This window comes from Hermetia illucens, chromosome 5 (genome assembly GCF_905115235.1).
Source record: "Hermetia illucens chromosome 5, iHerIll2.2.curated.20191125, whole genome shotgun sequence".
Taxonomy (NCBI): domain Eukaryota; kingdom Metazoa; phylum Arthropoda; class Insecta; order Diptera; family Stratiomyidae; genus Hermetia; species Hermetia illucens.
In genome coordinates, this window is record NC_051853.1 from 60807545 (window position 1) to 60821043 (window position 13499).

General features: G+C 40.4%; 1 protein-coding gene across 14 annotated transcripts in view; it reads left to right on the forward strand.

The window, feature by feature from the left end:
* LOC119657303 (neurobeachin) overlaps positions 1-13499 on the forward strand; it is a 511509-nt gene that overhangs the window by 15814 nt on the left and 482196 nt on the right. For 3 of the 14 annotated variants that reach the window (XM_038064159.1, XM_038064155.1, XM_038064162.1), the window contains exon 1: positions 1022-1450. The exons of 1 other annotated variant lie outside the window; for it this stretch is intronic. In XM_038064159.1, coding sequence (XP_037920087.1) covers positions 1226-1450 — 225 coding nt within the window. In that variant the 5' untranslated portion in view covers positions 1022-1225. Of the gene's footprint in view, positions 1-1018; positions 1451-13499 lie in introns of those variants that run through there. 10 more of the 14 variants (XM_038064148.1, XM_038064154.1, XM_038064149.1 and 7 more) reach the window with 7 other exon arrangements.

Below are 13499 nucleotides of genomic sequence, written 5' to 3' on the forward strand. Positions count from 1 at the left end.
AATAATTGATAAAAGTGCGTTGCGAACGAACAAAAAACAAAATCAAGTGTGGAAACAAAAAGAAAAGTAGAAACCGGAATCTAATTTGTACCGAACGAACGATATGAAATGAAAAAGCTTTTAGAGAGATTCACTCCATTTTCATTTTCCAACATAATATGCTGTATTGCGACGACGAAGCTCCACTAGCACAATTTTCACATCTCACAATAAAGCAGACGTTCAAGAGGGAGGTGGTCCACCGGGCAGTGGTAGCCGTGCTGTGTATATATGAGAAATGTACAGAGAAAATAAGTGGAAAGTTAAAATATAAAGTGGGAAAGTAGGACCATTTTCCTGGCCAGCGACTGCAGAGAAGAATACAATTCATGAAAATTAAAACCCTTTTTCGTAAACGAGGCTGTTTCTGAATCTCTGCAAATTTTTCAAATAAAGTACATACCCTTTGCCAGGTTGATTCCTGTGCAAACGGAGAAACGAGATTGGGCTCGGCAAACAAGTAAATAAATTAACTGAGGAAGAGATCGGAATTTTATCGCGAACACTGGAGCACGTAATTGCGCCTGAGATAAAACTCAAGTCGGATTGCAATTATTTAGTTAACTCCTTTAATGTTATGCCTACACGGAGAGCCCTGGAAGTATTGGCCGCACCCGTTTTTCCGACCACATCTGGCTCGGAAATTGCTACATTCGTATGCATACCTTCACGTGCAGCTATGATCAACGTTTGCATCTCCTCAAAGTACGTCAGCCACAAGTCTCCTCCTCCATCCAATCCGTTTGAAAGCGTAAGGGTTTGAAAATTCAGGGTAGTGGAGCGAAAAAAACGGCAGAAAAAAATTCTGGGAATTTTTTCATTTTACAACACGAGGAAAACTTTTTTCATTCCAATCTCTGCACTTTGTAATTTTTCCCTCGAAAAATAGACCAAACCAACGGAAAATGTGCGATTTTACACCAGCAAAAAGTACTGAAACCACGTTCAAATTTAGTTTAAATGCCAACATCTCGAACTATTTGAGATGCCTTGATCAGGACTACAATTTAAGGTAGTGGAACTTAATTACCGAGACTGTGTGTGGTTAGAAAGAAGTGTCGAAAGAGGTGGTGATGGTTTTTTATTATACCGGGAAACGTGAAAGGATTCTTGTTGCACGCGATAGATAAAAACTACCAAAGAAACTGAAAACTTCAAAGTTGGAACACTGGAAACGTAAGAAATTATGCATTCCCATAAAGCCAACATGGACTCGTTAGAGCGTTTAATGCGTGCGGCCCCATTACCGCCTAGTCTGCCCGGAACAAAAGGACAACAACGTGCCCTGGTTCATGCCTCGTTGGCGTCCGCGGTCGGTCGTAAGGGACGCCATTTAACCGGTACGTTTTGTTTAACGGGCGATACAATGGAAGGCATTATCCAGTGTTTGGTGTTCCTTAAAGCTTTTTCGGTAAGTTTCTAAAATTCCAATTTCTACTTTAACTTTTTGTTTTCAATGAAAGGATAATGTCGTGTAGTGTGAAACTAGTTAGATACGCATAGAACTTGACCCCATGCATTTCATTTTTCCTGGTTTTAGTCTATTCACTCACTTCACATTTGTCTCACTCATTTGGTTCCTAGCATATATTTTTTTACTGCACTATCCTTTATACGAAATTGCCTTTTTAGATTTTGTTGATAATTAAATATAAGCTTTTTTCTCATCACAAAATTAGAATGAAAATCCATCTGCTTATAGAACTCGATTAGATTACAATGAAATCCCGAAAATCCATGCATCATCTCGTAACCCCTCTATTTTTAGGAGCCGGAAGGTATTTAAAATAATTCGGAAAATATGTCAATATTGTTTTTTGAGGAAAATATGAATATCCTTTTACCCAGTTTTCTCTTCCTTGTTAATGGGGAAAAGAATATTTTGCTAAATTATTTTTGTTGAATATCCCACTTAGTAGAGAAAATCTAGAGAACAATTTAGCGAGTCCTTCTTTTTAAGAAGGCTTTACTTCGTTAGTTTATATTTAGCCCAAAACGAATGTTGATTTTTGGTTAAATTGCTTGGACTTCCTTGAAAAAGTCAGGCAAAAAATTTTAGAAAATTCCTTGAAAATTTCATCAATTTTTGAAGTATACATGGTTGAAATCGTTTAATTTATTTAACTCTTAATTTTTTTCACTATATAGTATATATTTATTATCCCTGACTGGATTTGTGGTCCTTGTAGTCCCCAGTTGAATAGGTGCATGAAGTTAGATTAGGAGAGGAGAATATATAGTTATAGTTAGATAAGTAGAGCAATCCTAGATATTTTTTTGTAGAATGAGTGATGGCGTATATATAGAGTGAAAATCCATTTTTTTAACTCTAGTAAGTAGGAGTCCTGATTATACGAAATAACCCTCGGAAAAGAAGACTAAACACAAGAATGGTAAATCAGATATCTAGAGAGCATGGAATGTCATTTTTTCTTCACCGGGTAGGTACGAGGTAGTTAACTGGTCCATAGCCCTTGTGGTTCAGGTATTGGTATGTTGGTATGTTGATGGCACCTATACGGTTTTCTAGTATGCGTTTCCTCATTTCATGTTGCAAGACATGAACTGCTAGGCTGTATTACTTTCATGGCAATAACAATAATTGTTTTTCGCACAAGTTCCAAAGAAGATCGAATGCAATGATTTTCTTTCACCATACAAATTCATACAATGCGCCGTGAGATAGTAGAGTAGGAAGGGGGGAATCAGTGGCCACCTCGAGAAGGCTAATTAACGCTGCAGGGCGCTATCTGATCTCACAATCTCCTAAGACCACTGTTATAAGAGCAAAGATGCAGAGTTAAGTCGGCTCAGATCTTCAGAGCCAGCCAGTAGCATTCAGGAAGGAAAGCAGCTCTCCCACCATCCAGTTCCCCTGATGTTTTCAAAGAATGGTTCACCTGTTGTCCATAGCCTGGCACTGGTTAGAGGTGGACAATCGTAAAGGAGGTACCTGAGGTTTGCCTCCTCTTTCCCGCAGCTTCGGCAATGCGAATTGTTGTGTATGCCGAGTCTGGCAACATGATACTCTATAGGCCAGGGCTCCGTGCACGGCGCCGTAATCTTGTATCTATTTGTCTGTCTAGCACACGATCAGGTTTTCAATAGGCGGACCAGATCCTCCTTAATTTAGCACATGTGGTGGGCCTTCGCCAACTGAGGTCCGCGGCTGCTAAGTAGTGCGTGTAAATTCCGCTTTTGACAATCGCTAGCAGCCGCGTGGCCAGCCCGTCAGCCTGCTCTTTCCGCTCTATGTTCTATAGGCAGGAACCCAGAGGAGGGCGACCCTGAGCGTGCCGCCACGCTATTTAGCGGGGGATTGGGTTGAATTGGTTTATTGATCTTCAAAAAGCCGGTTCTGTTTCCAATGCTGCAGAGCTCCACCTCTGGCGAACCAACTTTCAGGCTCCTCATTACTAACCATGCTTGAATACACTGACACCCACATCAAAATTGTTCAGTCGGCCTGGAATCATCGACTGGCTTTATATTATCAATAGCATGAGAGCTCTAATTAAGCTTTGGGCTTTAATATGATTTATTTTCCATTGTTCCAATCTAACTGTCGCGAACTCCACTACTTTCCACGCTAATCTAAACCTCCCAGCGTCCATGAGGCTTTCCTGTCCTGCGTCTGCCAGATGTCTGTCCTTTCCTGCGGTGCGGCCCTATCGGTTTTTGCAACCAATGTCAAGACTAATATTGGTTTTGAAAAGTATTAATTCAATATCAGTATTGGTTATTTTCGTAATTTGAACTGTCAAACAATGATTCGATTGTGCTGGCACCCACTTCAGAAATGTTTCCTTACAGTCTCTTCGTCGTGTCGTTTTAGTTAGCCGAGAATAACTATTACTATACTGGCAACTCATCACTGGTCAAACCGATATTATCATCAATAGTTTAACATTTCAACTTTCGCAGGTTAATTAGAATGAGTTACGCTGGTTGGGTCATATATTTTATACAGCCCATCATTATATGTAATACTATGGTCTTCACTTTCTATTTTATCGTCGGCAGGAGTGACTAAATGAGGTCTATTATTCTCTAAATGAATACGCTGCTCAATGTTGCCCTTTAAACTTCAATCTTTATTGGGATATAGACCAAAGTAAATGAAAAAATCTGCGTTCTCCGTTTTTTTGGCTTCATTGGCCATGGGACTGAGTTCTTTCATTGCTGAGTTCAGTTTTGACGTGTGGCAAGACTATGTTCTTTTCCAGGCCCGAACCAGTGTTGAAACTCTGTGCTGGCTTAGGAGTCGGTATCGTTCATGGTTATTTCTGTATAGCAGATTAATTTTGACGGTATATTCCGATATATGGAGTTGTATGCTTTCTGGAAGCCAAGAAAAAACACTACAGTCTGAACCTCGAAACCTTCGAACTAGGCGCAACCGTAGAGTGGGAGACAACGAAAACTAAAAATATATCCTCAATTTTTGCTGCAGAATACCCTAAAATTTTGGAAAAAATTTTGCAGTGAGAAAGAACATCTGGAAACCATATTATTGCGATTTAATTTCAGCCCAGCAACAAAACCTGATAGTTATCTCATAATAACAGCATTTTCTTCATTGGTGCCTCTTGGCGATGAAATCGTTCCTTTGCGAAGTAACTTCGGTTCAGCAACTAAGGCTAACCACGGTTCTATGGCAACTATATCTCTAATGCATTAGGCAAAGCCCAACTGCGGAAACCTTGTTATTAGTTCAGTTTGCAATCCCGTAATTCATTGACATTTTTAGTTTAGTGATCACAAACTAACATCCAAAAATAACTGCAAAACTGCAGCCTGAGCTTGTAAATAAAAGGCTGTATTGTTCAGTAATATACATAACTGGCATGGATGCTCGTGCACAAAACCGCGTTTTTCCCCAGCTTCTCTTTCAAAATAACCGATATCACTGGATCTATCAATAGCGTCGCCATCCGAAAAACAACTTAAAATACACAAGATCGGTTGACTCGATTTTAATTGAGTCCATGATTGGTTTTGTATCTGTTTAGCGAAATTTCCGATCCAAGAAATGTGAGCAAACTACGACTTTCTACACAAGTCAATACCACCCACTTTGCGAAGCGTGATCTCTGATGATAGGCAACAATTCATTCAACAGCTGTATCACCTGGATGAATATCTTCTTTTCTCGGTACCAGGTGGTAAATTTCAAAATCAAAATCCTGTTTAGATATTTTCGGGGGTCCCAGTAACATTTCTTTCGGCTCATTTCACCGGAAATTTCCGCTTCCGGGCAATGCACCAAACTGTCATAATTATTATCTTTCAGAGGCTTCATCAGATCGCAGCGTACTTTGTTGTGACACTGTTGTATCTGGCTTAAAATATTCTACCTAATGTTTCGAAATGCCCAGTGGCTCTCTATCACTGCTCCGTTCAGCGGTAAAGGTCCTCGAAATATCGTAATTGTAACGATCGCTGCGTCATTTAATATCGTTCGAAAGCAGCTACTTACCCTCAGGACCAGTGTTAACTTTTTAGGACCAAATGTAGTCCACCATATCATAAAAGGTATAAAATAACACACTATCTTGGACATAAAGTGGGACGATCCACTTCGACGTTATTCGGAATTCACACAAAAGTCTGCTCATGCACGGGCGGACAGGTTCACTTTTAGAAGATGCACGAAAATGGTTAAACTTTTGTTGCTTACGGTTGAGTCCATTTCTTTGCCTTTCTTTTTTATCTGTATTACATGGGAATAAATCTATTGGTCTTCTCATTGTATCGTCTCATACGTGTTTAGATGTGCGTTCTTCAATGTCTTTTCTACCAAAACAATTTTTCGCATTGTCCCAACAATATTGGCAGCCGCATTACGTGATGTACATGGACATGGACATGACACAAAATATAACAAGAGCAGAGGCGATTTTTCTTTTTCGCTTGAACTTAAGTACGCTCATATAAAAGTATTATTTAGTACTTTTTTGTCACATTTTGTAATATCATGATTTTTCCGCTTCCAACAACACTGCTCAGGATAGATATCCTGTATTGCTGGACTTAGACGACCAATATTTCATCAATCTGCCATAAGTCAATCCACCAAAGATGGACTGATGAAATGACTGATGGATTGACGTGTTTAGTATAAACAAGACGACAAAAAATAACTTTTGTTGCATCTATTTAAAGACCCGAAGCATTTGGAAATCGGTTGGATTACCAACACAATGACAACTGCAATACACTCAACTAATTGTCAGTGCAGCCAGTCCGTCAGATTTTATTTAGAAATTTAAATTTTAATCAGTTCATCAGCCATTGCCATACAAAAATGCTAGATGATTTTGTCATTCTGACTGACGCCAGACTGATAAGAAGGTCCGCCATTGGGTTCATAGGGTTCTTCTGATTTCCTTAGCCGTTTATATCGCGTTCCATCGCAACACGGCCGCGGTCCATTGTGTGCTTTGTTCGGAATACTATTAGATCCCAGTGCTTTCTCATTGCCTATTTTCTTGCATACTTTGAGGAATTCATCTTTTATGAAACGACGTACGTTTCCTGAATTGAGTACTACGATTTCTTCAATTAGTGCGTTCGATCTTCAGTACCTTCACTGTTGATCTCAGCATTATCAAGTAAATTCTTTGCTGTGATTTTTTCTCCTTTATTTCAGACACTACCTCTCTGTAGGCTGTGCCCCTACGTCACCTTCGCTATAGGGATTTGAAGCCGGCCCCGTGGTACGTGCAGGCTAACTGCAACCGCAATTTGGCCACAGACGTGCAGTCTCGCTGCAACCAACAACTTGCTTGACAACTTGGTTGCATGTTTGTGCTGTTTGTGCCTAGTATTGAGCCAGCTCCATATATTTGCTGTTTGCTGCCTAGCAAACCTCCAAACCTTCGCAAACTTGCGATTTGAGGTGCAATTACATCATACACATGATGTGCATACATCCTATCTACACATTGTTCACGACGCTTTGTGGAGGTTAGGCAAGTATGTGGACATGCCAGATCGCTTGCAAGGGCTAGCAAACCTACAGAAACCAAGCTGAATAGCCTATCGACACGTTAGCGTTTGTGACTATTTGTTAAGGTTTGGCAAACATGTGGATGCACCAATAAAGCTTCTGTTTTCACTTTCTTTGCTTGCCTTCGGCGGGTTGTCCCTCATTTGTTGCGAGCTGCTTTTAGAAATCCAGCCTTATTCTTGATCTCTATGCGATTTTTTGGGCTTACAGGCACTTTGATTTGAGTATCTTTATTCCCTCCATTCCAGCATTTCCTGTTGAGCGCTTTTCTCGATGTTGCTGAAATGTACGGTTTGACGACGGAATGAATTAGCTATTGAAGCGAGTGGCACTTGATTCATACTAGCGAAATTTATTATCCCCTTTACTTTGGATCTGCCAATTTGGGTTCTTGCCGCTTTCTGTGCTCTCTTCGCCTGATAGTCGTTGTAATGACCCAGCATTTCATCTTAAGGAGAAGGTAATAATCGGCGAAAGTAATGTTAATGGTCCACACGGCTTTATTATATGTATTTGTTTCATCCTTGTTCGGAATTGATCCGTCTCTCTAATTTGTGCCAAGAAACCCTGAACTTTTTTGCAATAATTGAGATTTGTCTATATTACCTTGATAGACTCCAGACTCGTGACTTCGGATGTTTATTGTTGCCAGTAATGTGACTAGGGTTCTCTGCCTTGTCTTTTCTGCAGAATGTGCTCAAACTCTCTATCGGACACCCATTTCTGGCTTGTAACATTTGCTTGCTTAATTGGATTTTCCGTTATAGCCTTCGTTGTCACTTTCTGCTCCCGTTTCGGATACGAGGACTCTACACTCGCGGTATGCTTCCTCTTTGTTACAGCGCTTCTTCGAGCTTCAAATCCCGCCATTCCAACATCGTTTATGGGATTTTCAAACTCCGTTCGACCTCTTCTTTTCCGAATTTTAGTTTGCACTTTTTCGTACCACTGGTGTTACCAATGTTACTTGCATCTACATATATTAGTTGGATCCACTTTCAAAGCTGTTATCATTGTTCGGGTGTGCAATTATTTTTGAATCACATAGTTATCTACGCAAGTAATGAGTTCATGCAAGACGTGGTAGTCTTGTCTTCAGGTCAGATCTGATTTTATCAGAAATATGCACTACCATTTTAAAGGTGCTGAAACATTGAGTCTGCCAAGGTTTCTGCAGGGCGGAGGCTTAGGTTTATTTTGCAGGGTGACGTTCCCCTAGCTTTTTATACCTACTTCCGGGTATGGCATAGGTTCTTGTTTCTCGGTGCATGGAAGCCACTGCTCTCTCTCTCTCCCGTTGGCTGCAAATACCAAATTACGACATGGAAATTAGAGTAGGACCAATGGTATTTGGAAGACTTAGCGGCCCATCGGATGAAGGCTCGCTAAGACCTTGTCCGTTTTTGCAGTGAATACTAGCTTCTGTTTCTGCCATTGACGAGAAGATTCCTTCTTAGTGACTGCTAGAAATACTGAGACGAATATTTTTAGTACTATCTTGACAGCTGATTTTAGATTCGCTGTGATGCTGTTGGGAACTTATCACTTGCGCAGCATGAAGTGTGCTGATAGTGAAACTCAGGCATAGTCTCACTGGAAATTTACAAAAAAGGGGAAAAGATTCCCCTAACGGCATTGAAATTGTGTGAATGTCCCATAATCCACACAGAAGCCAAACGATTCTATGAACCTTGCGAATTTCGTCAAACTCGTGTCAGGACGGTCTTAGACACGTTGTTCACAAGCCAAAAACAATGATGAATAGGTCAGACATTGAAAGAAGCCGGTTGTCTCAAATGCACAGCCCAGAGCAACTGACGACAAATAAATGTTTCTTGGAAAATTTTGACTTTTCGCAGTTGTGTTTATAAATATTTTTTGCCTGAAATTCCATCCACTTCTAAAAAGTTTTACTGTAGCCCAGTCACAGTGAAAAGAGCCTCCTCCGAGTTTGTGAATTTCGTTTTTTAATCTGCGGAGCCAACTTCCACCAGCACCAGGAGTGTCGCTGAAGTCCCGAATTCCTTCACACCAGAATGTTGGGTGCTCATTTTTATAATCTACTTTCAAATTTCATTTCGTTTTTCCGCAAAGTTTGAAACTTAATACCACTTGTCACGTCATCTTCTCTCCCCCACTCCCGCGCTCTCCAGCCTCCCAAGTTATATCTTTTTGTTCATGTCCATGCTTTTAAAATTAATTTTCATTCGAGCCGTGTAAATATAAAAAAAATCTCTTTTACAATTGACTATGGGGGCGAAAACAGAAGCCTTCAACACTGCGACGAGTGGAATCATTAAAATCCATATAATGTAAAATGAAAAAGTTTTTCATCTCAACAAAAGCTTTTCGAAAATCCGCTGTAGAATCATCATCAATTGCTTTTCCCTACTGAAGACGTACCAGCTCCGGAAGAGAGTTTTTCGAGCGTACCGGGTACAACAGGACGAGACTTTTGAAAACATCTCGATCGATAGAAAATGAAGAGATTTAGTCGGCTCTTACATAGGAAAATGAAAGTAGAGTGAAAAGTAAGAAATCCGTAAAAATAAAACGGAGAAAATGTAAGAATAAGAAGACGAATCGAATAATACTTGGCACTGTACAAAATAATACAAAAATAAGGAACAGGACGAATTCGTTTACGGCACGACAGCATAATCCCGGAGCGTAAAACTTGTGTTGATTGAGTTATAAAACGTGGAAATTTTTTATATTGAGTGCCGAGCTGGATTTGCATTTGTTGAGGGTGTTGGAGGGTCGAAGGAGTGGTTAGCGTGACTGGCACGACTATCAAGTTTTTGAGCAAATTGCTGCAGTAAATAAAGGAAATTGATTGAAAATGAAATTCTCAAGACGGTCGTGATAATAGAAGTTGATATTAATAGAATAGAAATGAAATCATTTCAGATGAGAGCTTTGTGATATCCGACATTATGGGAATAGGACGCTTCTTGCAGTGAATGAATGAACTTAATGCTATGGATCAAATGATGCGATTGTTCACTAACTTGAGAAAATATGGGCGGATATCGATTGCTAAAGGATAGGGAGTGTTGATTTGATTGTTAAATGAGTATCTTTTATCATCTTGGGAACTAATTTAAACCTAGCTGAGCTCACGGTGTTATGCGATGGAGGAACCTAGTTAGCATCTTCTGAATGTACCTTAACATTGTCAATTTGAGTGGATTACGGACAGTCCCTGACTGGGACCGGATCCAAGGATGTAGTTTAAAAAAATGGTAAAGATTCAATCTTGATAATGGTTTCTCTTAAGAAACTTCTCTGTAGATACTAAAACTAATCTATAAGGTTCTATAATACTTCAATAAACCATTTTTGTTTTGAGACAAATACATACAATAACCGTAGCAAATGTGGTCGCTGCCTGAAATTTGGGCACTCTAAATTAGGATGGCGAGGGGCGCTCTACAGTTCTCCTTCTTCCCGTCGTTTATCTTCCCCTCTTCTTCCATATATTCTGTCTTTTTTTTCATATCGCGATGTTTCGAAATCAATCAGCCATGATCAAAACCAATATTCCAATCTGTTGCACTAGATCGATCCTCAAACTGCTCGATTATTCTACCCTCACATCGATTCATATCGTTTGACAATTTCATATTTATTGTAGCTCCTGCACCAACATACTTTGTGGACAGAACTAGACACGTGAGCTATCAGTGACAAAACGCGTAGCAGCGCTTTCCTTTAAAGAGTTAGCTTAGCAGTTTAGCATCAGCCTTAAAACCGAGCTATTTTTTCTGTTCTAGCATGGAATGATTACCGCTTATTTGCCCTTATATTGGAGTCGTTCGGCTAGACGTAAATCGATCTTCAAGATTTTTTTCTCCGGTATTCTATGCTAGTGAAAGTGGTATTGAACAATCTCCTTTGTTCCTGTTCTATCTGATATCTGAATTCAAAAAGTGGTTAACGCCAGTTACAACACCAAACAGTCACCATTACATATTGCGTATGAAAGTTTGATTCGGACATGTGTTTCCTAGCCTCATTGCCGTTGAGCTTATCTGTGATGATTATAGTTCAATATCTACTCACACATCACTCATAACAAATCACTATTATCTGCAGGAAGGTATCATTTCTGTTACGAAAGAGCCTCTTCATCTTTCCAAGCTGTTGCAAATGTCGGAAAGATGTTGAATAGCATGTGCCCAGTTTGTCTACAATATCTCTTACAGATGTCCGCATGTCAGTTTTCTCCAACAAGCGCAGTTCGTCATTGTGACCATATGACCATCCACATCGCTTGGCCGAAGTTTTCGAACCACCAGCGTGTCTACTCCTAATACCCAGAAAATATTCCTTTTGGTTCTGTGTATTTTCCTGCTCCTCATTTATTTCAGCGGTTTATCCTGCATTTTTACAATTGCGAAAGAAACTGTAAGACAGTCCTCTTTTGACTTCACTTTCGCCCCAAATGTAATTACTGGCCTCTCGACAATTTCCAGTGCTTGGTTCAGATTTTCTCTCTTTGTCGGGAATTTCGACCAGTGAATATCGCATTCTCTACATCCTCCGATAAAACAATGTATTCAAGACAATTCGGTGAAACATCCAGCTCGAAGCGATGTTCTTTGAGCAGTTAGATATGTTGATCTCCTCGTGTTTTCGCTGGAACCTACTCGTTCACCGAGTTTTCGAAGACTCGCTCCATCTTCGTTGCCAGATATCGTACGACTTTGATCTTGCCGCTCGCTTGGTTCTGAGTTACCCTTCATGTGCTTTGCATGGTAAAGCATGCATGCTTCCTTCGCTAGAATGTCCCCTGAGATCACTTCCGCAACAATTCGTACTGCCTCTTTTGAAGCGGTTCCAAAAATGCTGCCAACCGTCATAGCTATCCCCCAACAAACTGAGTTCACCTGTTTCCTTTTCTGAGATTTTATATGCGCTTCCGCCCAAACAGGTGACACGTAAAGCAGAATGGCTTGACCACTCCTGTTCGAAACAATCTGCGAGAGTGTTTTGGATCGTCAACTTGCGGCATCTTTTCTGCAAAGGCGGCGGTGTCACTAGCTGCTTTTTGACACTCTTACTCTAGGCACTCCTCAAAACTTAGGTTTCCACGTCATCTAGGTACTGATAACAATTGTTGCCAGGTCATCATCAAAGTCGAAAACCTTAGTCACTTCTGGGACGGGAAGAACAAGCACTCCATAATACATGTCAGTTCACAGCATGGCACCCTTTACCGAGCGCTGTGGTACCCTCGCTGTGACGATGTACTCTTTAAAGCCCTCATCCGTCGTGTACTAGACTTGCCAAAACTTATTTTGTTCTTGTTGCTGGAATTGGAATTGGCTCCCCCAAAAGCTTTTGCGGCAAAACCAAATATAGGAGTATTTACACTTTATTGGCCGATACTACCAGGAAGAAGAACACCAAAACCGTAACCGACTTCACTTCATTGTGGAGTCAGACATTTCGATTGTAATAACTCAATACCTGAGGAGAGTTTTCCTACCATAGGAAACTACCAATTTCTAGAGCAGGTGTTCGATATTCTGAGTAAAGTTATAACAACTACTTAGTATCTAAATAAAAACAGTTGATATCTTCCTAAAACGAGATCGGTTATTTATTTGCAAATACTTATTCTTTTTACATGATCTTCCCTCACAAAAGCATGGGTATATAAGAGCGGAAGCAAGTTGCTCTCCATTTGGCCCGGTCCAGCGTCAAGTGGATGCAGAGGCAGAGGTGAGGCAGCGTCTAAAGAGTTGCCTCTGCCCTGGTAAGAAATCGTACCTGTCTTCCTCCCTCTATTAATTTTGGAAAGTTGTATGTTAAACCCAAAAGGAGGAGTCCATTGATAATCAAGTGTGGGAGCAAGTTGCTCTCCAGTTGGTCCGGTTCGGCATCAAGTGGATGCGGACTTGGGACTCCTCAATTCCTAAAAAAGATATAAGTGGGATTTTTTGTAAGGTGTAAAAGTCCTTGACCGATTATAGTCTGCACGCGCACACAGTTGTAGTGCTTTCATCGATGACCTCAGATGTTCAAAAAAATGTCATGGGCTCTGAACTGGTTTCTTTCCCATAAAGAATTCTCCGTTTGCTTGAAGTTTGTTCCTTAGACTAGCTCTAGTCCTAGACTAGAGTTCCTAAACTAGCTAGGTAATTGAAGTTCCCATGTCTTCTTTCAAACTGTAATGTAATGTGAGTAGTACGATGGGAAGTAGTTTTACCAAACCCTTCGTTCCGTGACACCTGATGGTTGTCAACATTTGACTCTCCCGTTTGAATTACTGTGATATGCTATAGTTTCTTCGATTCGGTTTCAGATCCAATGGATTAAGGCATCGAAAAGTTATGAGTAGAGCTGCGATCCGTTCTTATTAGTGTTTATGTTCTGAACCGTGTCATTCACGTTCCAAAGAATGAGTCCACGAAGGTACTCACTAAAATGCCTTCAACTG